The following is a 12,846-nucleotide window of genomic DNA, read 5'->3' as shown; positions in this document are numbered from 1 at the left end:
CAGCTTCTGCTGAGGGTAGTACTGCTCCTTCAACAGCAGCTTCGGTTTGTATTTCTCTGAGGCAGTATGTGACAATTAGTTATGACTGCTAACATGCTGCTAGTGCAATCTTCAAACCCTGAGAGAGAATACACAGATCTAACTCTGGAAGGCAAAATGAGGGAATGTCATCCAATTTGTCTCTATGCCAGACAGGATTTGTGCACTGGAATAAAAAAAACAACAAACCACCTGTATGTTTTGCAAAAACGCACTGTTATTTTCATCCCTGCTATAAAATGATATGTCACTTGAATATGCTGGCAGTAGCTTTTGGTGCAAAGTCATCTGGACAAATCATTAACAGATCAAAAAGTAGGAGAGAGTGAGATTTCATTTGTGTCTCCCTTTTCAAAGATGTCCTCATCTGTTTCAGTGCTCATCAGCATAAACTTCCTTTCCTGGTCACTGTCCTCTTGGTCTTGAAGTAATTTTTGGTGAAGGTGCAGTGATCTGGATTTCTTGAATGACTTTGATCCTGTTATGGTCCCTCTGACCTTACGCTTGGCTAGGTGTCTTGTTTCAGCTTCAGTGAAGTCTCTTTCCTTTACCATAAGAGTCAGTTTGTCTATGACATTAATATTATGGTCTATGTTACAGCAGTTCTTGGATATCTGTTGGCCTTTGAAGGAAACAATACATGTCTGAAATCCAGAATTAGGGAAAAATGTTTGCAGTGCCTGACAAAGGAGAACATTCTCCTTTGGCTCTCCTGGGTCATCTCTGTCTTCTGAAAAAAAAAAAAAAAGCACGAGAATTGCAGTCCCTTCTGCACACTTCTAACACAATTGTTTTGGCTGCTGCAAGTTGAAACAACTTTGGAAGTCTCACTAAGATTTGCATTACATTTATTTCACTTACCTGAACAACTCTGTTGCTTTTTCCGCTTTATTTCTTCTTTTAATTGGCTCACCTCTGCTAAGAGTTTCTCTACAGATCGTTCACTGACTTCTACTGTAGAGCATATTTTCTGCAAGGAAAAGGCATTTGATGGAATTAACAGTATTCAAGGAAGTGACTTTAACCTTGTTGCAAAATCCCTAAAGGTACTCATGACTTCAAGCTGGATACAAAGTAGTGTTGTGTTGAACCTTGTGCTGAATGAGGTGCAAGACATTTTATTTGTTCCAAACTAAGCAAAGAAGATCTAACAAACTACAGATAGTACTCCTTCAAAATAATCTTCTTGTGAGAAATTATTAGTGGACTTGAGGATTTATTAGTGTACTTCTGATCAAATGGAAACTCAAGGCTTCAACTTTGTGAACTTAGTATATGGCTACTAATAGTAAGTTGAACTCACTGATCTTTCAATATGCTTTTCCAAGACACAGCTTTGTTTCTCATGTGGTGCAACATGGTGTACCTTTTGCTTGACTTTCTTCTGTAGTACTGCTGAAATCTGTAATTGTAACTGTATCGGCAGGCATGCCCGACTTACCTTCAGTTCCTCCTGCAAGGTGGCATACATCTCATTTATCTTATGAACCTCTTCTAAGGATCCATCTTCATAAAAGAACTGTGACCTGTGGACCAAGAATATGATTGTATAATTGCAAGTTAATGATCCCAGTGCTTGCTTAGTAGGAGCTATAATGAATAAAGAAGCATTTTGAGCTTCAACACTAGGTGCCTGTGTTGAGACAAACAGCTGCCCTGGTGGCTAAGTATGGGCCTGGATTAATTTCCAAGTAGCTTGGAAAGGTAAATAATTGGAGGAAACTGGTCAACAAGCGAGCAGGGTACGGCTGTAGCATTTGCAAAAGCATTTAAAAAAAACTTTTTAAAGATAACTATACTTAACTGAAGGCTACAGCTAACAGTAAATGTGGCATATATTGTACCTGTGTTGTCTTACTGCTCTGACAAACCCGGAAGATACACAGGAACCAGACACTGTTCTGTAACCTTGCTGTTCTGCCATACCCAAGTTGGTAACCACCAGAGGAACTTTCTGGAAAAGACTTAAAAAGCAGGAGTATGAAAACATGACTTTTTAACACACAGAGGCCTCTCTGATAGTTAAAGGTTCTTGACCATTAAGCCAGATGAAAGTTGACAGTATAGTTCTTGCTTGGATGTATTGTATCACACACAGATGACTACTTATGGCTAAAGGAAAACTGCAAGAGCAACAAGAGGCTTGAGCTGGGTTTTTTTCCCCCATTTCTGAGTACAAGTCATGCAATAATGCAATACTTGCTTGTCAAGCCTAGCTTATGGGCAGCATGTCTCTGAAGATAACTGGAGGTTACCACCAATTTAAATATTTCAATGATAGGTGAAGGTGAACACCATGTGTAGTTGAAGTCCTATACACAAACCCAAACTTACCAAGAATGGTCTATGTGCACAGATGAACTAATAGTGTCTGCATGTTGACACTGGCACTACAGACAGTTATAAAGGCAAATCCCTGAACAGAACTCCAGGGTAAGGTTTCAGCTGGGCTGTAGCAATATAAGGAGTAATCTTACTTAATGTGTAAGTTTCAAGGATAAAATAAAACAGTCTTAACTAATTCAGTTCCAACAAAGAAAAAACCCCCACCTGTTCCAAATGCTATGCCCCTGCTTTATTAAAACTATAGAAAAAACAAATTACCCTTCTTGTGGCCGATGTAAAGCATGTTCCAGTCTGTAAGTAGAGAAGCTTTCTGTCATCACGCTAGAGGTTAATAAAAGGAATACAAGACCCTGATTTGACAGGTGTGACTGTAAATTCTTATGAAGAAGTCTTTCCCGGAATGTCATGGTCTGGTCTGTGTTACGTCTGAATTTGTACCATCCTATTACACTCTGCAGGCAAAAGAAAATTTATTATTACTGTTGAATCATGTTGTCCCTGGTGTCACATTGAAGCAAATTAAGATGATTCAGTACAAAGTCACAAATCTGAATTCTTTGGTGATAAATACATATTCAAGCAGGTAGTTAACCTGAAACCCTTAGAACATCAAAGCCTAATTCCAGTGTGACAGCTTCTTTCTTTCAAAACCACATGTTGAACTGGCCTGTTTTCTGAGTTTGTTCTCAAGCTGAAAACTTTGTTGTGCTATTTTGCTGTTGGTCTCTTTCCAGCTTCTACTTTCCCTTTGTGAAACTTTGTTCTTTGGAGAAGATGCATTTTTTTGGTCAAGTGGTGCTTAACTGCTTGAATAAGCTGACCTCAACTGATCTCAAGGTAGAAATTGGTAGAATTCCTTTGGGATATTTGAACTGTTCACTTGAGAAATTAATAAGAAAGAAATGAAGTTGTGACATATACGTAAGCAAACCCTAGTAAAAAATAACCTAAACTCATCTTTCAGGGGGAAAACATGATGCAGGTGCCTTGACCAGCAGTGAGGGACTACATACAAGTTTTAAAAAAGAAAAAAAAAGCTTGGTACAAGAGGTATCCAAAACAGCCCTCAAAATTTGAGTGAGCTCCTTGGTAAGATTTAGGTTTTAAAATAAAATACCTTCTTACAGCCTGATAGTATTTTCTTCAAGGCAACTTCATTCAGTTCTCCTGCAGAATTATAAAAGCTAGAAGAAAATTAGGGCAATTAGAAGACAAAATATGATCATTTAGGGTGGAAAAAGACCTTTAAAATCATCAGGTTCAACCATTAACCCAGGACTGCCAAGTCCATCACAAAACCATGCCCCTAAGCACCACATCTACATGTTTTTTAAACGCCTCCAGGGACAGTGATTCCACCACCTCCCTGGACAGCCTGTTCCAATGCCTGACCGCCCTTGCAGTGAGGAATTTTTTCACAATATCCAATCTAAACCTCTCCTGGTGTAACTTGAGGCCGTTTCCTCTTGCCCTTGACACCCACCTGTCTAAAACCTCCCTTCAGGCAGTTGTAGAATGATAAGGTCTTTCCTAAGCCTCCCTTTTCTCCAAGCTAAACAACTCCAGTTCCCTCAACCACTCTTTGTAAGACTTGTTCTCTAGACCCTTCCCCAGCCCCGCTGCCCGCCTCTGGACACGCTCCAGCCCCTCAGTGTCCCTTCTGCAGCGAGGGGCCCAAACCTGAACACAGGATTCCAGGGGCGGCCTCACCAGTGCCCAGTGCAGGGGGACGGTCACTGCCCTGGTCCCGCTGGCCACGCTGTTGCTGACACAAGCCGGGATGCTGCTGGCCTTCCTGGCCACCTGGGCACACTGCTGGCTCATGCCCAGCTGGCTGTCAACCAGCACCCCCAGGCCCTTTCCACCAAGCAGCTTTCCAACCACTCTGCCCCAAGCCTGTAGCATTGCGTGGGGTTGTTGTGACCCAAGCCCAGGACCCAGCACTTCTTGTTGTTAAAACCTAAAATGCTACGTTAGAAATAAGTACTCCCTAGCAGTGTAGCAATCATCTCACTTTAATAGCTTTTTTCCCCCCCTGGTAAGCATAAAGATATGCTGACACAGCTTCTCTGCTAGGGCAGTGCAGTTAATGTCATTACTCAAATAGCTATGCAGGGGGTCTCGTACAGCCCAGATGCTGTTCTGGCATCAAGTGCTACTGGGACAGAAGTTAAAGGTAGCATCTATGTTCTCTCAGCTATGAAATGGTAAGATGTGGTCAATTTGATACAAAATTCCTTTATAGTAATATCTGGGTTCATTAGTTTTCAGGAGGATTTGAGAAGGAAATCGTGCTGATTCTCCCCTTACAGGGTTGTAAACCTGCACAGCTGTGTTCCCATCTATGAGGTAACTATATTAGTCCTTGAAACTACTGCTGCTGTGGGGCTAACAAGTGTTTCTTTTTCTTGACCCATTTACAAGTCTATGGCTGATGCTACCTTTCTCTCTCTCTTTTTTTTTTTTATTTGAGGGAGTGGGGTTGGAATGTATGCTTTTAGAAAAGCAATGGTTTTTTTTCAGAAGGTTGACAATATTCTGTAGTTCGTATGGTATAACTCACCAGAAGGTGCAACATGCTATACCTCTATTCTATATGTATAGACAAACACCAAAAAAAGACATGCAGAACCAACATGGAAATAACATAAGGCATTTTGCATCTTAATTCCAAGAGGTTGACGTGGGTACTGTAGTTACAGCTGGGTTGTTTTCTCAGTAATGTAATACAAGTTTAGGTCCTAAAGGGTTCAAGTTAGGGTGAATTTTAACTTTTTCGTATCCCTTTACTTAAGATTAAGAGTCTTACCTGAACAACTGGTAGCATGGAATGTGCTTCTGTATATCTGGAAAGAGACGGTAATATTACTCTGGGTTCATCAGTTCAAGATGTATGCTACACGCTATGATCAGAATTAATCTGATAGAAGCACCAAGAAAGAATTCTATATAATTTCTTAAGATCAAATGCATTAACATCTAATTAAATATGCTTAAGAAAGGAAGTATTTTTTAAAAGGATTCTAATACATTTTTCAAAAGTAAAGGGAATGAACCACTTACATAAACTGTATTTTTAATGTTTTGTCAAGTGAAAAATCAATTTGGGCACGTATTTTTCACTTCCTTCTGTTTAGAACCGCAGTATGTAACATGAAAGATTTCACTTGAGTTGCTCTGCAGCAAGGCATGAATGCTGTTAGGAGGATGAAGCTGGAGAACAGAAACCCATAGGGCAAATGATAACTGGAAGACTGACTACCAGAAAAAAAATGGTAGGTGATCGAATGGCAATCTAAATCCTTTTTTTACCTAAAGTCTCCATTACTTTCATTTTCACAAGTAAACTAAAAAAAACCCCAAGCTTTGGAGGAACTAACTCTGCCTACAAGAAAGTGGTGATTGGGTGACTTGATCAATGCCACCACAAAAAACTCCCCACATTTTTAGTTCATCTGTGGCACTCAGTGGAGGAAAGCGTTCACCTTAATTGTATCCTAGAGCAGAACTAGAAAAAGGCATGCAGGTTCTCCCTACCATATTTTCAGGAAGATTGGAAAGAAGGCCCATACTGTATAACCTTGTTCTCTTTTTGTGTAACTGCATTTTAAATAAATGGAGTTGAATATGTGGGCACATATACATATGTTTTTGTTAAGAGCTAGTAGAAAATGCCCATGCAATCGAATCTTGTGAAGACTATAAAGAAAAACACATTTGGCACCTGTTCAATGAAATATATAAAGTTTGCAGCCTTCACACACAGTATTTTATACGCAGGTAATGGATGCTAACACATTACAGTTCGCTTCACTGAAATAAGCCAAATTTTTCCAGGGCAACTGAAACCCAGGAGAGTTTATAACATGGCCAAGACAAATAAGGATTCTAAACTCTAAGTTAACTTTATTGTGACAAGATGTTTGGCAAAGAGGAGCTATTCAAGGAACTAAGAGCTACTGTTTCTGTTAAATTATTGTACTTTCTACAGTAAAATTGTAATTTTTTTAATCAATTGTTATAAAATAACTTTTCCATGTTTGTTTTATGTCAACATGGATCCCAGGATCTAGCAGCTTTGATCTTGCTGTAAGGTGCTGACTGCCCTCATCAAAACTGTAAGCAGTCATGTACTGCCTGAAACTAAGATTGGTATTAAAAAATGCAGACAGACTAACCAATGGTATAAACAACTTCAACATCATCCAGCTGTGAGTCAGTAATGCTGTTCTTGGCTTCACCTTTCACATCTCCAAGGAGAAAACCTTCCTTTATAGAGGGAGACAAAAAAAAAAACACATTTGCATTACCAGTAGCATTGAACAGGACTTTCTCTCTGTTACCAGTGTAAATGTATTCAGGAGGGGGAAAATGCTGTCAAAATGAACGTGGGTTGGTTGTTTTTAACAGAATAGGTTCTCACTCATTTTTCAGTACCTGCCTGTATTTAAGGGGAAAAAAAAGGTTGGAATGTGTACTCGGCTGTTCCATTCCTGGTGTTTTCATTCACAGGTGAGCAGCCTGCGGCGGCACAGCCGGTGCCCGCCCCCGAGGCCCGCAGGCCCGGGCAGCCTTCCCGGCAGCCCCGGCACCCAGGCCGCCGCACCAGGCCCGCATCTCAGCGTTTCGAGAGACCCCCCTCGGCTCTCCTGCCATTACCAGCACGGGCAGCAGCCGCCGCTACAGCGGCGAGGGATGGGCGCTGCCAACCCTGCCCCGGCACGGCCCCGGGCCCTCCTCAACGGCCGGGTCGGGGCGGGCCTGCGGCGGGCGGCAACCCTTCCTCACGGCGGGGCCGTGGGAGGCCCGGCGGCGGGCTGCCCCCGCACCAGCAGCCGACCCTCCCTCCGCTCCCCCCGCCCGCCGTGCCTCTCCCGCCCCTCCGGCGGCGGGGCCCGCCGCACCCACCGTGTCCGAGTCGGTGCTGAGGTGCTGGAAGGCGAGGGCGCCGAAGACGAAGCCCGAGAGCAGAGCAGACGTGCTCTCGCCCTCCATGCCCCCGACAATGGCGGGCCGCGCCGCGGCGGCGGGAGCCCCCAGCGGCCGCCCGTGGCAGGGCAGGGCCCGGGCGGGCACATCCGATCCCCGGGAGCGGCGGGGGGGGCGGCGGCGGCGGCGTGCGGGGCTCTGGCGGCGGCCCGGCCCGGGCCCGAGCCAGGGGCTCTCCTCACCCGCCTGCCCTCGCCCTCGCCCCCGCGCCCGCCTCAGGCCTCTCACAGCCTCTTCCCGCCTCCAGCCCGGCGATGCTCGCTGCAAAACCAGCCCTTTGGCTGGTCTCAGCGTAATTCTGAACTCTGAATACCTATTTCGGTTTTACCCTTCAAGGTGACAGAATGCTGCGATTCAAGAAGGCGGCTCGGGTCCCCTGAGTCTCATGGGTGGCTTCTGGAGGGATGGGTGGCAGGCGAGGCAGCGGGGGCTGTTCCTGAGGGCGAGGTGGCTTGTCTGGCCCCAGCGATAGCAGCCAGTCCCTGCCTGCGAGCTCCATGCGGAGCTCCAGGCCGAAGGCTGGGATCAGCCCTTGTAGAAGCGCCTTGTTGATGTATACTGAGAGCTTTAGTAAAGCATCAAACCAGCATTTAAACAGAGCTGCCTGGCCCGCATTATCCAGCTGGGAGTGTGGGTAAAGCAAGCTGTATTTCTGTCATCAGAGCAGGAGGATTGTGTCATGCAAGCCTGCAATGTTGTAGTGACAAGTTGTTGGTAGTGGTGGAGGGCTACAGGGGTGGCTTCTGTGAGAAGCTTCCCCCATGTCTGACGGAGCCAAAGCCAGCCGGCTCCAAGGTGGCCCCACTGCTGGGCAAGGCCAACCCATCAGTGGCAGTGGTAGTGACTCTGTGATAGCATATTAAGAAAGGGGAAAAAAAAATCTGCGCCACCAGGAGAGAGGAGAGAAACTATGTGAGAGCAACATTTCTGCAGACACCAAGGTCAGTGAAGGAGGGGGAGGAGGTGATAAGGCATGGTGTTGGCTGAGCTCCTTTCTATAACAAGGTTGTACCTTTTGAAACAGGACATGCAGCTGTGTGCCTGGAGATGCACTGTACTGTTTAAAATTGTGACGAGAATCTTCTGAGTTAATAACCTAATAAATTGTAATAATGAAGTAATAAAATGATAATGCCAAACAATGATTTGACAGCAGTAAATGGTACCGCTTCTTCCTGAGACACGCACTGAGTTTGCAGAATGCATGTTTTGTCTTTTTTCAGTAGTCACATTTTACTTCTTTTTAATATTTGTAGTAACATGTTTTTTCACATTCTAGCAGGTGTTCCTGATCATGTCAGCCAGAAGAAAGGTCTAGAAAAAAATTTCAGGAAGGGAGAGTTAAAAATGACAGCATTCTTCGAAACATGACCAGAGATCCCATTTAAAGACCACAGGAGTTTTTCCCCTTCGCTTCAGGAGAGCGAATGTTTGATTTCATCCCTCACCAGAGCTATAGGTAAGCATATTCTTAGCCTTAGTCATTCATTTCTGACTCTCAAAATAGGATTTATGTTCCTGTGGTCTTTCAAGAAGAGGTACTTCCATGGTTTTGGTGTCTCATGCATGTATTTCCAGGTTGCATATAAAATCAATCTTTTTAGTGCAATTTCTTTTCCCTTAAAACTTGCTGGCAGGATTTAGAAGGAGAGTGGTTAGTTCTGGCATTTTTACATTTAAATAAAATTCCTTAAGTATTAGTTAAAATACATGTGATGGGTGCCAGTATTTAGAAGATGAAAATGGTTGTGATGCTTATCTGTTGTCACAGTGGAGAGAGGGACCAGCTAAGACTTTCATATCTCAGCATGATCAGCATGCTCATAAATGATCTAGGTCACTGAATAAGGGGGTGACGAGTCTCCAGATGATACGGAATGACTAACAAGATTAATGGGTAAGAGCTAGTATGCATTTCTTGCAATGCAGGCCATGTGTTACTAAATGAATGGGTAGTAAGTACAACACAACTGAAGTGATACATTACAACAGATGACTCCATTATGGAGCGCATTGCCATGGTGGAGGCAGCAAGAACAGATGGATATTACCAGCTTCCATAGCCATTTGTGGAGAAAATGATGAAAGCAGACATGAATGCTGACATCTTTCAGAAATTGCCCCAAAGAACCCTGTGCTGTAATTGCAGTCACTCCTAAGTCAGAACTGTGAGAAAATTTTATGCATTTAATCAAGGCAATAAATTTTGGGCATTGACAAAGAATTTTATTGCATTCAGCATTGATGATACACCATCCATATGCAAGAGTTATATTGACAATATATGAGATGTGTGTTGCTGGTCATGTAATGCCCAATACTGTCGTGCTTTAACCCTGGCCGGCAACCAAGCACTATGCAGCTGCTCCTCCTGCCACAGTGGGATGGAGGATCGGATCAGAAGAGTAACTAACAATGAGAAAACTCACGGGCTGATACAAAGACAGTTTAACAGGTAAAGCAAAAGCCATGTGTGCAAGCAAAGCAAAACAAGGAATTAATTCACCACTTCCCATTGGCAGGTCTCCTCTAGGAAAGCAGGACTCCATCATGTGTAATGGTTACTTGGGAAGACAAATGCTATAACGCCAAATTCCCCCCTTCGGCCTCTTTCTTCTTCCCCCAGCTTATATACACTCAGCATGATGTCCCATGGTATGGAATACCCCTTTAGCTGGTTCGGGCCAGCTGTCCTGGCTGTGTCCCCTCCCAATTTCTTGTGCTCTTCCAGCCCCCTTGCTGGCAGGGCCTGAGAAACTGAGAAGCCCTTGACTTAGTATAAACATTATCTAGCAACAACCAAAACCATCACTGTGATATCAATGCTGTTCTCACACCAAATTCAAAACACAGCATTGCACAGCTTCTAAGAAGAAAATTAACTCCATCCCAGCTGAAACCAGGACACCTACAAGTCTGATGGGTATCTGTACATTGCTGAGGCAAACAAATGCAGTCAGAATGTGTAGTGGACTTCCCGCTTTTGTGATACAAAACCACAAGCCCTTTGTAAGCTACAGGACATGATAAATAAGGTTCTGTAATTGTTGCATTTATCTGGTGTGGAAACAATAGTGCTGTGTGGTCAGAGCTAAATGTGTTACAGTCATCGTAATGAGTGATACAATACTTAAACATACTTCTTCAATGTTTTCATAACTCAGCTGTTGATGGCCAAAGATAAACTGTAAATAGCACAATCTTACCGCAGCCAGATATAAAACAAGATCTGTTTAGTGGCATAGACAGGATCTGTGCAGACCTGAAGAGCAGAAGACATAGATCAGTTAGAGTATGAATGCAGAGGAATGGATATTTGCACTTTAGTATGTGAAGACAGTGTGGTTTCCATAAAAAAATATTGCACCTGACAGTGCTTACCATGCAATAGGTGATCGTTAAAATTATTCTGGCCTTTTGGAGGATTTTTCACAAGTGAAGTGTGAACCTCCGTCTTGATAAAAATGAAAACAAAACTACCAGAGATTATTTCACCCTCAAGTAGTAATCAGGTGAGGAGTTTGCTGAATGTGGGGTTGAAACATTGAGAAGATACAAGCAAAAACCAAAAGGACCTTTTTTTTGTCGTTATAGTTGGTAAAAGTTTAATTGAAAAAGAGGTCTTCTCAGTAGTTTCCACATACGAGTACACACATCAGAATTTCTCAAGTGCAGAATGCTCAGGTTGGTCCTGTTTGAAAAACTTACCTTGCAGAACATAATCCTGTTACCCCTGGATGTTAAGAGATGCTGGGAAATCAGCCCGGGTTTGCTCTCTTGACTTTTGTGTCATTGACTTACAGGGCTTTTCTGAGTAGATCAGTCTGCTTTGCTGTCTTTGTAGCATGGCAAAACTTGTATAGAAATACTAAGGAGCCCTACAACTGGAGTCAGAGGAACAATTTTAGCAACAGTAACACCTTTATGTGCCTAATGACAACAGCTAGGGTGTATACTTCTTGCTGTAAGCAACTTTTGATCATGTTGCAGCTCAAAACAAGTAAACAATATACCCTGTATACTTAGTGTAAAAAAGAAGATAAACGGATGGAAGATTGACCACGATTGATAGTCATGGAGACTATTGTCATTTGCCTCAGGTAGAAATACCTCTTTGTTAACCTGTAGGGAATGTATTGCTTCCAACATCTGAAGCACCACCTGACTAAAGTTGGTATGTCAGTGCTCTTTTGGAATAGTATCTGCTAGGGACATACAACGTTCTGGTAGTCTGGTACAAAAAGCGTTAATAAGAAAAGCAGGCCAGTATTGGCTGCAGACTCTCCTCTATGATGACATCCTTCCAGGCATCCTTTGGAGTCACTGGAATACTTAGTATTGGACAGGAAGGAGACATATCTGGAAAGAGCGGTTCCCAAAATTTCTGTGACTGTGATTCCTTCACTTTATAGGCCACGCTGAGTGTTCTTTCTAGTCTGTGTCCACAGTAGGTAGCATACCAAACAGAAGGCAAAACCACAGTGGTGCTCTTTGAAAGCTATATCCTATTGTAGTTTTTATCTGTTCACAGTGTATATATACCTGCTTGAAAGATGACTGCTGTATAGCCACTCCTATGCAGGAAAAGGCAGTTTATGCATGATTTAACTTTTCCGTGTAAGGCACTACAGATAGGCAGAGGTCAGTGCTTCTCTTTGCAGTGAAAAAATAAATTGGTCATAATTCCGGTTCCCTCAGACAATTGCAAAACATTGCCTAATAATAAGAAATTAGCAGAATGACCTCAAGGATGGAGAGCCAAGAGCAGGCAGCTGACACCCATTTTTATCTCCTCATTTCATTAGGAGACAGGAATATCTTCATTGTTTCAAGTGAATTTCTTATGCTTGCAGGTGTAAATTTGGGATTCATTAAATTAAATGGAGCTTTGCTTTTCAATTCCTCCTGTGTTACCAGCATCCCTTTCTTCTAAGTTGGATTTCATTCTTCCAAATGAACAGAGAGTTTTATGCATCATCTTGCTACTTCTCCTGACATATAGGGTACTTCTTCATAAAGAAGTGATTGTAGTTATTTGGTATAAATTAATCAGCTGTTATTTACTGGACCTTACAAATGAGTGAAGCTACATTCTGCTGCTGCATGTTTATTTAAATTATTTGCAATACCTTCACACTGCTGGATAAAGTATCTCTTCCAGCCTCAAAACGGACATGATTTCAGCCAGCTGGCTGTTGGTAAAATGGATGAACACAAGAAGGGCAGAGGAACGACATGCAGAAGGTCTGTTAAGTCAGTGGATGGCAGAGCTAATTTTTAAAAAACCTAATACTTCTTAATTAATTAATATTAATTTATAAAGAAAGTCCTAATGCTGAGGAATTTTCTGTAGCCCCATCACAAATGGTAGTTATTCAGCTCGTAGTGTTGGATGCATGTCTATTTACACTGGAATTTGACAAACATACATTGCAGTGGTTCTTTTGAAATAATAAAACCCCTCAATGATTG

The 12,846-nt window shown here is 42.8% G+C and overlaps 2 protein-coding genes across 5 annotated transcripts in view; one reads left to right on the top strand and one right to left on the bottom strand.

Annotated features, from left to right (window-relative positions):
- Positions 1-236: 236 nt before the first annotated feature.
- Positions 237-7,465, bottom strand: ABRAXAS1 (abraxas 1, BRCA1 A complex subunit). Of its 3 annotated transcripts, none has more exons than XM_055795337.1 (9): positions 7,294-7,463; positions 6,564-6,650; positions 5,195-5,231; positions 3,503-3,569; positions 2,644-2,837; positions 1,884-2,003; positions 1,481-1,565; positions 901-1,009; positions 237-769 (listed from the first exon to the last, which is right to left on the bottom strand). In XM_055795337.1, the coding sequence occupies exons 5-9, from the start codon at positions 2,790-2,792 to the stop codon at positions 348-350; spliced, it is 885 nt and encodes a 294-aa protein (XP_055651312.1). In that variant the 5' UTR covers positions 2,793-2,837; positions 3,503-3,569; positions 5,195-5,231; positions 6,564-6,650; positions 7,294-7,463; the 3' UTR covers positions 237-347. The 3 variants fall into 3 exon arrangements, with proteins under 3 accessions (XP_055651312.1, XP_055651310.1, XP_055651311.1); XM_055795335.1 differs by having other exon boundaries at positions 6,564-6,654; positions 7,294-7,461; XM_055795336.1 differs by lacking the exon at positions 1,884-2,003 and having other exon boundaries at positions 6,564-6,654; positions 7,294-7,465.
- The window catches only part of LOC101910397 (glycerol-3-phosphate acyltransferase 3), a 33,816-nt gene continuing 26,208 nt past the window's right edge, over positions 5,239-12,846 (top strand). For both annotated transcript variants that reach the window (XM_055795339.1, XM_055795338.1), the window contains exons 1-2: positions 5,239-5,660; positions 8,654-8,833. The gene's annotated coding sequence lies outside the window, so the exon portion shown is untranslated. The remainder of the gene's footprint in view (positions 5,661-8,653; positions 8,834-12,846) is intronic.

Source organism: Falco peregrinus, chromosome 2, assembly GCF_023634155.1.
Source record: "Falco peregrinus isolate bFalPer1 chromosome 2, bFalPer1.pri, whole genome shotgun sequence".
Taxonomy (NCBI): domain Eukaryota; kingdom Metazoa; phylum Chordata; class Aves; order Falconiformes; family Falconidae; genus Falco; species Falco peregrinus.
Note: the sequence above shows the minus strand (reverse complement) of the source record. Positions and strands in the feature narration are given on the sequence as shown.

Excerpts from the sequence above, each read along its gene's own strand:
- ABRAXAS1 (XM_055795335.1), bottom strand. The coding sequence starts at position 7,380 with ATGGAGGGCGAGAGCACGTCTGCTCTGCTCTCGGGCTTCGTCTTCGGC. Across the intron at positions 2,004-2,643 it reads TTACATCGGCCACAAGAAGG|TCTTTTCCAGAAAGTTCCTC; the intron begins GTAATTTGTTTT and ends CTGCTTTTTAAG. Across the intron at positions 770-900 it reads AAAGCAACAGAGTTGTTCAG|AAGACAGAGATGACCCAGGA; the intron begins GTAAGTGAAATA and ends TTTTTTTTTCAG.